This window comes from Mustela lutreola, chromosome 4 (genome assembly GCF_030435805.1).
Source record: "Mustela lutreola isolate mMusLut2 chromosome 4, mMusLut2.pri, whole genome shotgun sequence".
In the NCBI taxonomy this organism is placed as follows: domain Eukaryota; kingdom Metazoa; phylum Chordata; class Mammalia; order Carnivora; family Mustelidae; genus Mustela; species Mustela lutreola.
Window position 1 is genome coordinate 158,379,814 of NC_081293.1, and position 15,260 is coordinate 158,395,073.

At 44.0% G+C, this 15,260-nt stretch overlaps 1 protein-coding gene across 2 annotated transcripts in view; it reads left to right on the plus strand.

Moving 5' to 3' along the window:
• Positions 1-13,206, plus strand: part of FKBP9 (FKBP prolyl isomerase 9) — a 38,283-nt gene extending 25,077 nt beyond the window's left edge. Inside the window, exons 7-10 of one of the 2 annotated variants that reach the window (XM_059171525.1) lie at positions 2,580-2,766; positions 6,493-6,638; positions 8,694-8,857; positions 11,881-13,206. In XM_059171525.1, coding sequence (XP_059027508.1) covers positions 2,580-2,766; positions 6,493-6,638; positions 8,694-8,857; positions 11,881-12,057 — 674 coding nt within the window. In that variant the 3' untranslated portion in view covers positions 12,058-13,206. Of the gene's footprint in view, positions 1-2,579; positions 2,767-6,492; positions 6,639-7,235; positions 8,666-8,693; positions 8,858-11,880 lie in introns of those variants that run through there. The other variant, XM_059171526.1, reaches the window with a different exon arrangement.
• Positions 13,207-15,260: the final 2,054 nt, after the last annotated feature.

Here is a 15,260-nt window from a genome sequence, read left to right on the forward strand (position 1 = left end):
AGCCATAGCAGGTCACAACTTAAGACATAGTCAACAGGCCTTGCTTCTTGTCCTGTTTTTGTCTTGATGCTCCACTGTTTTGTATCACGTAAACTTCTACTCAAATACATACAGAAATAGACAAATGCTTTCTGAGCATTCGTGTTTTCTAAGCCCTCAGGATTAATCCTTCGTTTCTCTAAAAATAATGTATTGATGGAAAACATTTGCTGAAATTATTTTTTTCCTTTTGGCTTTCTATCAAGTATGAGACAGAGCTCTGCAAAGAATTATATAAGGCTCTTGGAAACATCTGAAGACTCATAAATTCTGTGGCTAAGAGGCTGCTTCATCTCAAATTATATGTTGTTGTGAGGGCAGGGACACTCTGACAGGTACCCCCCAGATGCTCTTGCACAGGGCTGGGGAGGGCACCTCTGTCTTCTTTGGATTAGCATCTCTCTGCCCTCTTTGTGGGGTTTGCATAGGACCTAATGTTAATCCCTCAGGGACTGACCCCAGAATGGTGTCAAGACACGGAGTACATACCATGGGGCTAAGCACACAGTAAACATTCAATAAATATTTGTGGAAGGAATGAAATTCTGGGCTCTCCATGGGGTTCTGCAGCTCCATTCTTGGCATTTCATTTTGTGGAGGCCATTTTTCCCTGCAGGACTGGTAGAAGGGAGGGAGTAGGCCTTCTGGAAAGCTCTGGGCCTCTCTGCTGTCTACTCTGTTCCACAGGGTCCGCTCTGAAGTTAGGATGCTTGATTGTGTCTGCAGCCCTGAAGGGAAGAATGGATTCTGTCCAAGGGGTTGTGGAAATATTGCTTCCTTGTTTTGTATCCCCCAACTTCCAGATTACCTTCTAAGCACTCTTAGATTGGGAATATAGGATTATCATGAGAACTAAATAAATAAGTACACAGAAAGCACTTAGAAGTGTTCTTAGTACTTAATAAGCATCCGCTGTGTGTGTGTGTGTGTGTGTGTGTGTGTGTGTGTGTTAGAGGAACCAAGAAATGGACACAGAAAATTATGTGTGGCAGGGGTGGGAGGTAGGTACTATTAGTGTTCACACATCTTTATCTGAATTCTTTCTATAGCCATCCTGTTTTCTTGAACAAAGTCTATTTGAGTTGGCTTTTTTTTTTTTTTTTCAAAGATTTTATTTATTTATTTGACAGACAGAGATCAGAAGTAGGCAGAGAGACAGGCAGAGAGAGAGGGAGGAAGCAGGCTTCCTGCCGAGCAGAGAGCCTGATGCGGGGCTCGATCCCAGGACCCTGAGACTATGACCTGGGCCGAAAGCAGAGGCTTTAACCCACTGAGCCACTCAGGTGCCCCTGAGTTGACTTTTTATCTGTAAAATGTTAATGGAAGTATTATACATCCTTATTCTAAGAATGGTAATTTTTTAAAAAGATTTATTTATTTATTTTGGAGAGAGAATCACGCAGGAGTGGCAGAGAGAGAATCTCAAGCAGACTCCCCACTGAGTGGCGATCCCTAAGCAGGGCTTGATTCCATGACCCATGAAGTCATGATCTGAACTAAAACCAAGAGTCAGATCCTTAACTGACCAAGCCACCCAGCCGCCCCTACGTAACACTATTACAAAGTTTTACATTTAAACTTTTCTGAAATGATCTGGGGGCACGTCAAACAGCTGATGCATATGTTTAACGAGTTCCCCTGCCCCTCGCCAGCCCCCTGAGCTGTCCTTAAATTCATGGAGCATCTGCTAATCCTGGGTTTACAGTAATCCCCGACAAGGTGACTGCAGGGATTTAATGAGAGAGTGTAGGGGTGCTGGCTGGTTCTGTCCGTACAAATTGCAACTCTTGGTCTTGTGATTGTGAGTTCAAGCCCCTTGTTGGGTGTGGAGATTACTTAAAATTAAAATCTTTTAAAAAATGAGAGAGTGTATGTGAAAAATACTTCTGTAAACTGTAAAACATTATTCAAATGTGAGGTAATGTTTTCAAAAGTGGAGATGATGGAAAAGAAAACTATACTCATAATTTTGTGTAGAAGAGTTGGGATGTGTTGTAAAGTACTTCGTGAACTGTTAGGTATACTATATCATAAGGGGTGTGTATAGGCCAGTTTTGGCTGGGAGTTTCTCCCGTGTAACGTTTCTGTTAGCTTAGTTTCTCTTGCACAACAATGGGGGAGTGGAGTGAACCTTCCCTCTACAGCAGATTTTCTCATCTCCCGTCTTACTTTTGTAGGAGCCAGGTGAGCCTAAATTTGGCTGAGCTAATTTCCTTGTCTGTGATGAACTCAGTATACATCTTTCAGGCTCAGCGATCCCATCCATGGGCAGTAGTTCATCCTCTTGAATTGTAGTCCAAACTGTGTTCTTAACTGGCTGTGTGATCCTGGGCAACTCTGTGCCTCGGTTTCCCCAGGAGGGTTAGGATACTTCTAATGGCCCTTCTAGCTTCAGTCTCCCACTGTTCTCTAGGTTTTCCTGTCTAGGTCCCTGTATTTCTCACTGAAGGTCTGTGGGGACAATCCCTGGTGACACTGGGGAGGCACATGTGCTGCTGCTTCAAGGACTCACTCATTCATTTCCTGTGTCTGACCTTTAGGGAATATCCCTGGTTCAGCCGTGCTGGTGTTTGACATCCATGTGATTGACTTCCACAACCCTTCTGACTCCATCAGCATCACCTCCCACTATAAGCCTCCTGACTGCTCCGTGCTGAGTAAGAAGGGGGATTACCTCAAGTATCACTACAATGCCTCGCTTCTGGATGGGACTCTGCTGGATTCCACGTAAGGGCCACTGGGGATGGTAGGGGAGTAAGCCTGGAGGATAACAGCTGTAGGTTCCCAAGATTCTCCTTTTCTTTTTGTCAGATACTGGTTGAGGGCCTTTCTCTCCATGCTTCTTCACTGCTCAGGTGCATTATTCTAAAAGTTCCCTACGCATAATACCACTTTGCTCCTGTGAAATTGTCTTTCTGAAAAAAACAGATGTCATTTTATAACGGCCGTCCTTAAAAATTAACCCACAACTACATTACAAACTCTACAGTCTGGTGCATTAGGCTCTACATGTCAGCTCCATTCTGCTTGACTGATCTCATCTTCCGTTAGGGCCCATCTTTTGCCTCATAGGGCTGCCGGGTGCAGTGGTGCAAGATGTGCACTGCTTAAACCCTTCCTTTTGGCCAACTTCTGCCTTGGCTAAAATGTCCTCCCTTTTTGCAAAGTCTTTCCTTAATTCCTAGGAAGAACCAGCTGCTCCCATTTCTGTGTCTCATAATGTTTTAAGTTATTATTTTTATTAGCAAAACACAGTTATTTGTTTTTAGTTATTTATTATTGTTTCCATCTCTGTTGCTGTCTGAATATCTTAGAGAAACCCAACACGTTTATTCATATTTTTGTTCCTTACACCTAGCGCAGAGTATAGCACACAGGGAGCATTTTATAAATGTTAATTGATCGAAGTGAATCTGAAATTTTATTAATAGGGATCAACAGTAAATCAACAATAAACGAGTATCATTGGCCAATTTTGGTAAAAAGTTTTGCTTCTTATGTTTCTGAATCTTCAGATGTAGTTGTAAGTTAGTAAAATATTATGTTCTCTGGGAAATAAACATTTTCAGCCTTCCTTTATATTTTTATTTTAGTACGTCCATTTTCAAACTGAGCCTGACTTAGATTCCTAAGTTTGGGCTGGGGAGAAAGAAGGGCTTCATATAAATATGAGTTGCTGCATTAATGCTGCATGAGGAGGGCCTCTCTCTCTCCCACCTGCCCCTCTGCCTTCTAGCTTCAGGTGACATTGTGGGTGGCTGGCAAGAGCCAGACATGGAGACAGAGCCCTAGGGACACGTTCTTGATAATATTCTCTTTGGTGCTTCAAGATCCTGTGTATTAATACATTTAGTGTTTTTCATCTGATCTAAAATGTGTTGATTATTAGAAGTATCGTGTTTTATGTATCTCAGAGAAAGTAAAAGTTAACATGCTGTTGATGATAAAGTGTATCGCAATTACAGAGATGTTAAAATGTGAACATGGGTGCATTATAGAATCAATGAAATATGTACTAGCTTCCGGGGCTCAGGTTTACAAGGATCCCCTTTACAACCAACCTCCTTGCATTCATATTAGAAGGCTTTGGAGGGCAGTGGAGAAGAAGCATGGCTTGTTGCTTGGGGGGTCAAGCAAGCTTATGCATGTGAAAATGGTCCACAAGGTTAGAATCGTCTGTGAGGTCAGTGGTTTGCAGTCACTGCTCTTGCTAATGTTCATGTTCTTGTCTGGTGCTCCTGCTCCAGGGCAGGGGTGAGGGGAAGTGGGGGGTGGAAAATGAACAAAGGAATTCCCGCTCAGGGGGTTCAGGATATGCTTCTCTTGTAGGGTGGGGAGAATCGGCCTTCCTGCCTTCTAATGTTTGGTGGATTCACAACATTCCTACAGAGTATCCGGGAGCCATGTGATGTTCCTTCCTCTCGCCAGACTCCATTCTAGACCATGAGAGTCATTTGCGTTCCGTGTAAATCCACACTGAAGAGTAACATCCGGCATCCCTGTGGTCTGTTCCGGGTGTAAGCTGCAAGATGATGGGAAAATGGGATGTATGGTGGGTGTGTGCCTCCTGTGTGTGGGGGAGGGAGGGGAGACCTGCTCCCACCCCCAAGCTGTCCACGGGCTCGTAAGCAAGGAGGCAGGTGCTGCTGTGGGTGCTTTTGCTCAGCGCTGAGAGAGGCTGGCCGCTGAGAGGGTGGAGGCAAATGTGGGCAAAGAGCCAGAGAGCGCGGCTGGCAAGTGGGAAACAGGAAGCTTGCAGTGGATGGGAAGCTGGGAATGCACAGAAGGAATGAGGAGAATGTCAGAGAAGAACTGGCCAATAAATAAATAAATAAATAAATAAATGAATAAAAGGTTGATCTGAGGGAGAAGAATTCCTGGGGCATTCAGAGGTGACACATGAAAGCAAAATGTTCGCTTGGAGGATTTTCTCAGTGTGTGTTTAAATTGGCCTCAGAGAGGAAGAATAAACCCTTGTTATTTGACAATTAAATGAGTTTTTTGAATATTCTGTAAGACTTTGAAACAGAGTTGTCCTGTGGGAAGTCGCCAAGGGTCCCTGGAGAAAGGCAGTGTGAGGGTGTCTCTGTGCTGCCGACAAAGGAGGAATTGTGTGGGAGGCGGGACAGAGGACGTCCTGCTCCCTCCCACAGGCTGTGGGCCAAGGCGTCCTGTGCCAGAGTTGGCTTTGTTTTGACTTTGTCCCAGGTAGGACCAATGCAAACCCTGTTTGCATTTGGTGGGTGCCTGACAACCAGCCTGGCCGTGGGAACCAGATTGAGATGGAAGGTGGTGGTAGCCCTGCCCCCAGGGGAGGCTGGAGAGCTTGAGAAAGGGATGTGAACCCAAAGGGGCTGTGCCTTCCTGCTGTCACCACCTGGTACCGGGCATCAAGGGGACTCCCAGATACTGGGGAGGCTTTTCTTCGTTGCTACTGAAGAATAGCCCCATTGTTTATCTTTAGGAAGTGGTAGAAAGTAGTAGTGCCATATGTTTGGAAAGAGATTTATTTTCAATAGTGATTGAGGTGATTATTTATGTGGGTTTCATAGCGACTGTGGACATCAAGGATAATTTAAACCATGGCTGAGGTTAAACTTCCAGTTATTTTTCTAAAATCAAAAACTATTACAGACATAAGTGCTCCACACACTGAAGGCCGTACACTTACTGAGCTCTTTACACTTTTCTTCTTGGTGCCAGCAGAGAATATTATTTACTATTGAGACTACCCCTGTGAGATGGCTGTTACTATTTCCAGTTTCTAGATGGGAAAATGGGAGGATTTTATTTCTCAGGGTCCCGTTAAGTGGCAGAAGCAAGATTTAAACACAGGTCTTGCTAAATCCAAAACCCAGAGTCTATTATGTGTTTTTCAAATTCTCAAGAAAATTCCTTACTGGGATATTGATTAAAGTATAGAGAAGTGTTCTAAGAGCAGTCCAAAGGACTTCTTTTTTCCTGGAATCATTGAGAAGTGGGTTCCCACCATGACATCCCATCACCCCTGAGTACTTTAGTGCGCATTTCCTACAAATGTGGACATTCTCTTGCATAATCTAACACATACTTTATAACCAGAAAGCTAACACTGGTATGTTACTATCTTTTAATCCTCAGACCCCACTTAAGTTTTGCCAGTTGTTCCCATAAGGTCTTTTACAGCAAAAGGATCCCATTCAATATGCTCCAGTGCTCTGGAATGGCTCCTCGGACTTCCCTTGATTTTTCTTGATGCTTTTGAAGATCACATTTTCATTGTTTTGCAGAATTTTGCATTATTTTTGTAGTTTCTTAATTTGGGCTTGTCTGCTATTTTCTCCCGATTAGACAGCGGTTTTGTATCTTTGGCAGAAAGATCACAGAAGAGACGTAGATGTGCTCTCACGAAAACGCTTTCAACTACCAGTGGGTTGATGACCTAACCAGGGGTTCTTCTGTTTCATTTTTCAGGTGGAATTTAGGCAAGACGTATAATATTGTTTTGGGATCTGGACAAGTTGTGTTGGGAATGGATATGGGTCTCAGAGAGATGTGCGTTGGAGAGAAACGGACAGTGATCATTCCACCCCACCTGGGCTATGGGGAGGCAGGCGTGGGTGAGTAAGCAACAGCATTATGGGATGTCTGGGGCATGTACACAGCCTGAATGTTGTGCTTTGGGGGGGTGCCATATTTAGAACCACAATATGCTTCTTCCATTTAAAACCCAAAGAATCAGGGCTGCCTGGCTGGCTCTACTGATGGATATACAGCTCTTAATCTTGGGGTTGTGAGTTCGAGCCCCACAGTGGGTATAGAGAGTACTTAAAATCTTAAAAAAAAGAAACTTAAAAAACCCCCAAAGAACCTCTGGGTTTATAATTAATATCATTAATTAATATTATAATATATAATCATAATATTATATTATATATAATTAAAATATATTTATTGTGGATAAAATATAATATTAATACTATAACATGTGATAATATAATAATTAATATCATGAGTTAATACTTAAATTTAGCATCTTTGTTTAAAGAGTCCTGTGAATTCAGTGTTAATGTCTTGTTAATGCCCCACACCTCCTTAAGAAAGCAGGAGTTTTTGTGAAAAAAGCCTTGGGTGTTCAAAGCCATGTGTGGGAAATGTCTGAAGGAGCTTTACAGGTGATTTGTCTTAAGTGAAGCTGAGGCTTCCTTCTGGAACAGGTTCCTGGGACAGTGGAATGCTACAGGACTTCACTTTTCACTTCTGCTGAAGTTGTAAGCTATCTGTGAAGATTTCCTTTTGGAAGAGATGAGTTTCAGGTTCTGGAAATACTGGCTTTACCTTGCCCTCACAGCTGGTATGGTGTACTTCATGATTTGGGCCAAAATGAGTCTTACACATAGGGGATTTGGGGACTCACCTTCTTCAGTGTTTTATGCTCCTACTCTCTGGAGTGGGGAAGTAGAGATGGGAAGTGCTAACTTATAAAAGAGATAACACTTTGGATTGATTTTCTCTTTTTTACAATTTTTAAATAATTGTAAAAATACTGCCTGTTGGGATGTCTGGCTTGCTCGGTCCACAGAGCGTGTGACTCTTGATCTCAGGGTCCTGAGTTTGAGCCCCATGTTGGGTGTAGAGCTTCCTTTAAAAAAGACAAAGACCGAAAAACCCCAACTGCCTGCTAGTCCCCCCCAATTCAAGAAGAAACACTTTAAAAAATGTGTACCTTTAAAAAATGTGTACCTTATAAGACCATGAGATATTAAATAGTTATAATAATTTCAAATAAGACATACTATATATATACATATATAGTCACATGCTTATTTAATTTCTTTTGGACTCATAATGTATATGCTGTTCACAAATTTGTATTTATAGTCATATCTTAGATTAGGACTTTAAGGAATACTGTATTATTCTTAAAGTTCTGCTATGGGATTTATTCAGAAGTTCTATAATTGTAGTCTCTACTAATGGCTTTCAAACTTTTTTCACCAAGACCTACAGTAAGAAATACATTTCATGGGGGTACATGTGTGGCTCGGTCGGTTAAGCATATGACAACTGGTTTCTGCTTGGATCATGATCTAATGAGTTGTAGGATTGAGCCCCAGTTTGGGCTCTGCACTCAGTGGGATGTCTGCTTGAGAGTCTCTTCCTCTCCTTCTGCCCCTCCCCCTGTGTGTGCACACATGCACCCCTTCTGTCTTCTTCTAAAAGAAATAAGTAAATAAGTAAAGACTTCTTAAAGAATAAGAAATACATTTTGTCTCCCGATTTATATCACACATAAACATGCACTTTATACATATACATTTAGTTTTATATATGTAAAATTGAAACTCATGTTTCATAAAACCATACCTATCCTTTCTAGGATAATAATTAATATCCTGATAATACCTTATATATTTCATTTTTTAATTAAAAAAAATGCTGATCACCATCCTGTAAATGGATTTCATGACCCGCTAATGGTCACTATCTACAGTTTGGAAAAAACCTGTACAGTTTGGAAAAAACTTCTTGCTAGTGTTGAACTTTCTTGCTCTCACAAGAATTGCTTGCTGTCCATGAGGCAGCTGGAACCCTGGGTGGGGGAGGGAGGTTGAGCTGGGCATGCTTGCTGTCTCGTGGTGCTAACACTGTCTCCTCCCCTGTTGGTGTGGCAGATGGAGAAGTGCCCGGCAGCGCTGTCTTGGTGTTTGACATTGAGCTGCTGGAGCTCGTGGCCGGTCTGCCTGAGGGGTACATGTTCATATGGAATGGTGAGGTGTCACCCAACCTCTTTGAAGAAATCGACAAGGATGGTAATGGAGAAGTCCTCCTCGAAGAGGTAACTGACCTTTGAAGGAAAGCGGGACTCAAGGAGCCCAGGGAGACTTATCGGGGCAGGGCATCCATTCTGAATGGGAAGCCTTCTCAGGGTGAGGAGGACACTTGCGCTTATTTCTTGTGTTGATGGTAACCTGCACACACTCATGTGCCAAGCACTTCTAACACATGCTCTAAGTTGAAGCTCACAGTTCCTCTGAAGAAACTGAGCCCCTGAGAGGTAATGGGGATTGATTGCAGGGCTCACAATTCAGTTCTCAGTTCCTGGGTGCTCACTGAATACTGCGTTATGCTAAGACTTTTTCACATATATTATCTTGCCTGGCTCTTGTGGCAGCTGTGTAATCATCATCCCCATTTCAGAAAAAGCAGCTGTGCACAGAGAAGGTAAATGACTTGCCCAGGGTCACACAGCTAAGCGAGTTTGAGCCAGGATTCATATTCCTGTCTTGATCATCTAGGTGCTGGGTGGTTTCTTCTGTAGCAAATGCCCCTTCGTAGAGCTGGGCAGTAGAGGGGTCTGTCCTGTCACACCTTGCTGAATTCCCACTACTCTGCCCATTCTGTAACTGCTCATTCGAGGACAGGGCTCCAGTCTTCTCCACTTTCTCTCTGACATGAGTCACGTGTTCCCGGCTACTGGGTGGTTCACGTTAGCACAAAAAATGCTCTTTTCCCCCTTCTCTTGGTGCATCTTTCCATTTCTTTTATTTCCTTGCTCCCTTCACAGCAAAAATGTCAAAACTCTCTTAAACCCACTCCTGTCAGACATTTTTCCCTCCATGTCACTGAACCTGGTCCTGGTAAGGTGACTGGTGCCTGTCATGTTGCTGCAACCAGTGGTCACTTTTCATTCTTGTCATACTTGGACAAAGCTTTGCAGGGTGCCTTCTTTCCCGTGCTTCCAGACCATACTTTCTTGGTGTTGCTTCTCCCTCATGATTAAGTTTTTCTCAGTAGTTTTCCCCCTGATCTCTTCATATTGGAGTGCCCCAGCCTGAGTCCTAAGCTTGTTCTCTTCTCCACCTTAATGTCACTTCCTGAGTGATCTCAACCAGTGCCATGACTTGGCCATCCAAAGCCCCATGACTTCCAAACCTATAGCTCCGGTTCGGTCTTCTCTCTTTACTTCATATTCCTACGTCTAACTACCCACCTGACATTTTCACTTTCTGAAACCCTGCCACCTCCTTCCCATGGACTTGCTTCACCCAAAGCCGTCCTCATCTCCTCCAACGGCAACTCTGTCCTTCCACTCGCTCAAGCAAGAGCACTCAGTAATCTTCAACTCCTTTTTCTCACACAGGCTCTAACAAATCCAGCAGGAAATCATTCTAGCTCTATCTTGAAAATTTATCCAGAGCCTGACCACTTCTCATCATTTCCACTCTGTAGCACCGTGGTCCAGTGCCTGCTGTCTCTGGTTTGGATCTCTATGAAAGTCTTCATGCTTTCACCCCTACCCCTCACAGCAGCCAGAGCCATCCTTCTAAAACTTAAATTGGATCATGGCTTGCTTTGTCTCAGAACCCTGCGGAAGCCCCCTTTTCCAAAATCCTCATAGTGGCCTGTAAAGGCCCACAAAGGTTCTCCATGACCTGCTCACTGTACCTTCCTCTCCAGCTGCTTCTCTCCACCACCACCAGGAATGCACCCACTTTGGGCCTTTGCAGCAGCTGCCTGTCATCTCAGAAGACACTTCCCTGGATAACCGTTGGGCTGTTTCCCTCCCTTCCTTCAAGCCTTTGCACAGGTCTCCCTTTTTCATAGGGTTTTACCCTGACTGCTGGATCAGGACCTCAACCTCCTCCCCTACCTATATTCTTGATCTTCCTTGCTTGGCTTTACTCTTCAGTTTTCTAGAGTATTTCACTCTCTAACCTAATATGTGATTACTTATTATTATTTTTTTTTTTTTTAAGATTTATTTGACAAGAGAGGGAGAGAGTGAGAGAGGGAATACAAGCCAGGGGAGTGGGAGAGGGAGAAGCAGGCTTCCTGCTGAGCAGGGAGCCAGCCCTATGTGGCACTCGATCCCAGGATGCTGGGATCATGACATGAGCCGAAGGTAGACGCTTAATGACTGAGCCACCCAGGCGCACCAATTTACTTATTTTTTAAATGTTCCTTTTTAAAAAATTTTTTTTTAAATTTATTTGACAGAGATCACAAGCAGGCAGAGAGGGGGAGGAGGAAGCAGGCTCCCTGCTGAGCAGAGAGCCCAATGTGGGGCTCGATCCCAGAACCCTGAGACCATGACCTGAGCTGAAGGCAGAGGCTTTAACCCACTGAGCCCCCCAGCCCCCCTGAAATGTTCCTTTTTTTTTTTTTTTTTTTTTTTTTTAAGATTTTATTTATTTATCAGAGAGAGAGAGGGGGAGAGAGCGAGCACAGGCAGACAGAATGGCAGGCAGAGGCAGAGGGAGAAGCAGGCTCCCTGCTGAGCAAGGAGTCCGATGTGGGACTCGATCCCAGGACGCTGGGATCATGACCTGAGCCGAAGGCAGCTGCCCAACCAACTGAGCCACCCAGGCGTCCCTGAAATGTTCCTTTTTAATTGTGTCTTTCCTACTAGGATATGCTAGAATTATAAGGGGAGGATTTTTTTTTTTTTAAGTTGATGTCTCTCTAGGATCTTGGATGGGGCTCAGCACGCAGCAGCTAATGCTTTTATTGTATGGATGATCGCAGGCAGCAGTGCTCTCAGAGGCTAGGGTGGTTAGGGGATCAGCCTTTGGTGGAGAACTAAGTGTTGATTAGGGAAGACACGATAGCTCCAATTGCTGCTGTGTGTTGGCTGCCTGGAACCTAGGGGCTCCTGGAGTCATTAATGAGGGATTTTTAACCTGCATCTGGAGGGGGGAAAAAAAACCAAACAGTTTGTGTAGCTCATAAAATTGTGTCCATTTTGTGAGCTCAGACTCCAATTCCAGCCCCATTGCTTGGGATGCTCTGTTCAGTTTCTGTTCAGGCCCAGGCTTGGCTGCCGTATCTCATGATCTGTCCTGTTCCCTCTCTCTCCAGTTCTCAGAGTACATTCATGCCCAGGTGGCATCTGGCAAAGGGAAACTTGCTCCTGGTTTTGATGCTGAGATGATCGTGAAGAATATGTTCACCAACCAGGACCGGAATGGAGATGGGAAGGTCATGGCGGAAGAATTTAAACTCAAAGACCAGGAAGCCAAACATGATGAACTCTAAACCTGACTCGGGCCACTTGTGTGACACCAAGCCCCTGTCATGGCAGAACGTGAAGTGAGGCATGAGGGTCTCTCAGAAGGGGGTTGTCCATAAGCAGTAGATGGTCACACAGTACTTGGGGCATGTCAGGGATGGGTCGATGCACATGGTGAGAATTTTAGGCCACAGGCCAGTGATACGAAACAAAGTTGAAGTGAGGTGCCTCAGCAGAGGCTGTGTAGAATATTGAAACGGCTGCCCTGTCAGCCATTGTTTTGTGAGCCTTCCGGGTAGTTTTGTTCCTGAAGGAAAATAGTGTCATACAGAAGTTACAATCATCTTGGTGGGAACAGAAGAGAAAGTGTCCAGGATATCCACATGAAGAGGATTCATATATTTTTTCTTTAACCAGCTGGTGTTTTAAGTGTTCTCCAGATGAGCAGAAAGATGAAGGCCATGTCCCAGTAGTATTCCTCGAAAGCCTGTACAGGCTCTGGTAATGCCCACCTTCCACTTCCTGCTACACACACACACACACACACACACACACACACACACAACTTGTACACATGTGCTTTTATAGTTAATCAGGCCCTACCTGTTGTGGTCTTCCAATTGGCTGGGTTAACTTGGAAGTTAAGAAGAAAATCAGTGGACCAAACAAAAGGCATCCTGGACCACGAATAGAGAATTGATTCTGTGTTTGCTATGCAAGATTATCTGCTTCACCCTTTCGTACTCCCATTGCTCTGTCCTCTCTGAATCTTTCTATCAGATAGATATGCACAGGGCTGGTGGCTAAGCCATGCTCCAGAGTCTCTCACTGTGACCAAGATGGAAATGTCACCCCAAGAGATAAATAAGGTGACCTATTTACACTCATTCGTGTCCTGGAGAGGGAGGCACCCAAAAGCCCAGGGACCTCTCTCTGTGTAGGGAAACAAGGACATGGTTACCTGCCAGCCTGTGCCCATGTTATGCAGTAAGCACCTAGCTGCCTTATGTCATCTGTTCCCAAGTGGTGACGGCATCCACCCTGAAGTAACCAGTGATTTTCCTTTTGAAACTGCTTTATATTACTAATTTAAACTGTTTTGTACTGATGTAGCCCTGAGATAGTTCATGAAAATGCTGTGCACTCATTCAATGGAATAAATGTTGGAAAACTCATTTCGTATACAAAAAAATCAAATTATAACATCAGGTTTTGTGGAGTTTTACTTAGAGGCTGAGAGGATCTCATGAGAATACACCTCAATTATCCATTGACAATCCCCTTAAATACTCGAGGACTGCCTCTGCATTTGAAGGAGTATGAGGCAGAGTATACGGGGTGTGTCAGTCAGCATCCTGGTAGGAAACACACCCTCACATGGGACTTCTGAAGAGAAGCTGCATAAAGAACTCTACAGGAGTGGGGACAGGGCTCAGAGACCTAGTAAGGATGTCAAGGTGACATGACAGTGGTTGGGGAGCACCAACAGGAGGCTGTTCTACCCCCCAGGCCTGAAAGATGAAGAGGAGCCACAGCCATGCCCAGAACTGTAGCTGGTACTACAGCAGAGGGCAGAGACAACCCCTTTTCTGTCTTGTCCCTGGTTCCCACTAGCTGAACCCAACCCAAAGGCCAAAGGAAGAGGAGGCTAGGGGCTGGTAGTCTTAGAGGTCAGCTTTTGGGGGGCACAGAGAAAGATGGAGAATGACTACAGGGGTTGGAGTGGGAGCAAATGGGAGAATGATTGGCACATACAGAGAAAAATATATGTTTTTAAAAGCAGATGTTACTGTTTATTCTGCAGAAGCAACTTCGGGGACTCTTTGCTTTTGGAAGGCAGATGCATGCCGTGGCTTCCCGGCTGCTGCTGTCATGGTAACTTACGTTCCTCGACCTGTCTTCTATAGAGCACACAGTCACTCCAGATATTCTGTTTAACAGAATTCCTTCAGTGTACTAGATAGCCTAATAATCTTGCTGAATTGCCCTTTGGAATGCATTTAACCTGTAACACCTCACAATCCTTACGCATCTTCATGAAGATAAAAACCTGGTGTTTATTCTCTGCTTCTGATTTTTAGTTGGTTCTGATTGAATTTCTTCACTGGCTGTTTTCTTGGGTGGTAGAGAGAAGTTTGCTGAATAAAAGACATGTTTCTCTGGGGAAATTAAGGTCTGTGGGCCTCAGAGCTTCGAGAACAGAGGGAACCCTTAGCTTGTTTTTGTTTTTAAACTGCCTGCCCAATGACTGAGCTAGAACTTTGGTCTTCTCTGACCTTCAGGCTCAGATTGAAATGCTGGCTCTTCTTGGGTCTCCAGCCCGCCACCTGTTCTGGTTTTCTGTTTTTTTTTTTTTTTTTTTTCTTCCCAAGCCTTGTGGAGGTATAATGAACAAATAAAATTGTAAGATACTTAAAAGTGTATGTTACAATTTGATATACGTATACCCTTTACTTGGAAAAGATCTCTCCTCGACCTAGCACCTCACTCTGTGTGTGTGTGTGTGTGTGTGAGTGTGTGTGAGTGTGACCATCTAAGTTTTACTCTCTTAGCAAATTTTAAAAACTATACAGTATAGGTCACCATGTTACATATTAAGTCCTCAGAACTTACTTACCTTACAGCTGAAAGTTTGTACCCTTTTACCAATTTCTATTTCTCCCATCCCCCAGTAACCACATTTGTACTCTGTTTCTGTGACTTCAGCTTAATTTTTTTTAATGCTACATATAAATAATAATGTATAATATACATCATTCTAGATCCTTGGCTTGTTGGAGGCTCCCTGGGCACTTTTATTCTTCCCTGTTGCTAAGGAGGGCATTCAGTTATCTGTGAGTGTGTCAGGGGCTTTAGTCTCTGGGAGGACCAGCTACTCACTTTATAATGCTGCTGCAACACGCATTTACATTTGTGTTATGATTATGGGTTACAGCTCTGCCGGCATGACTGTGAGTACTCATTAGGGAGCCAAATACAGGGTAGAGATGCCACAGAGCACTTTCCTTAGTCATATTTTACGTGACTGGGGTTGCTGCTGGGTTGCTGCTTGAGCAGCTTGGATCTCTTGATAGAAAGCTGTTCACAGGCTCTAGATTGGGACCACCTAACTTATGACTTATGCAGATTTTGAACTTTGGGCCCTAAACATGAAGTAGGTCGTTGATGCCCAGGGGGAGATTAGAGTATCTCCATGAATATGACATTTTAGCATGCATGTGTCCTGTGT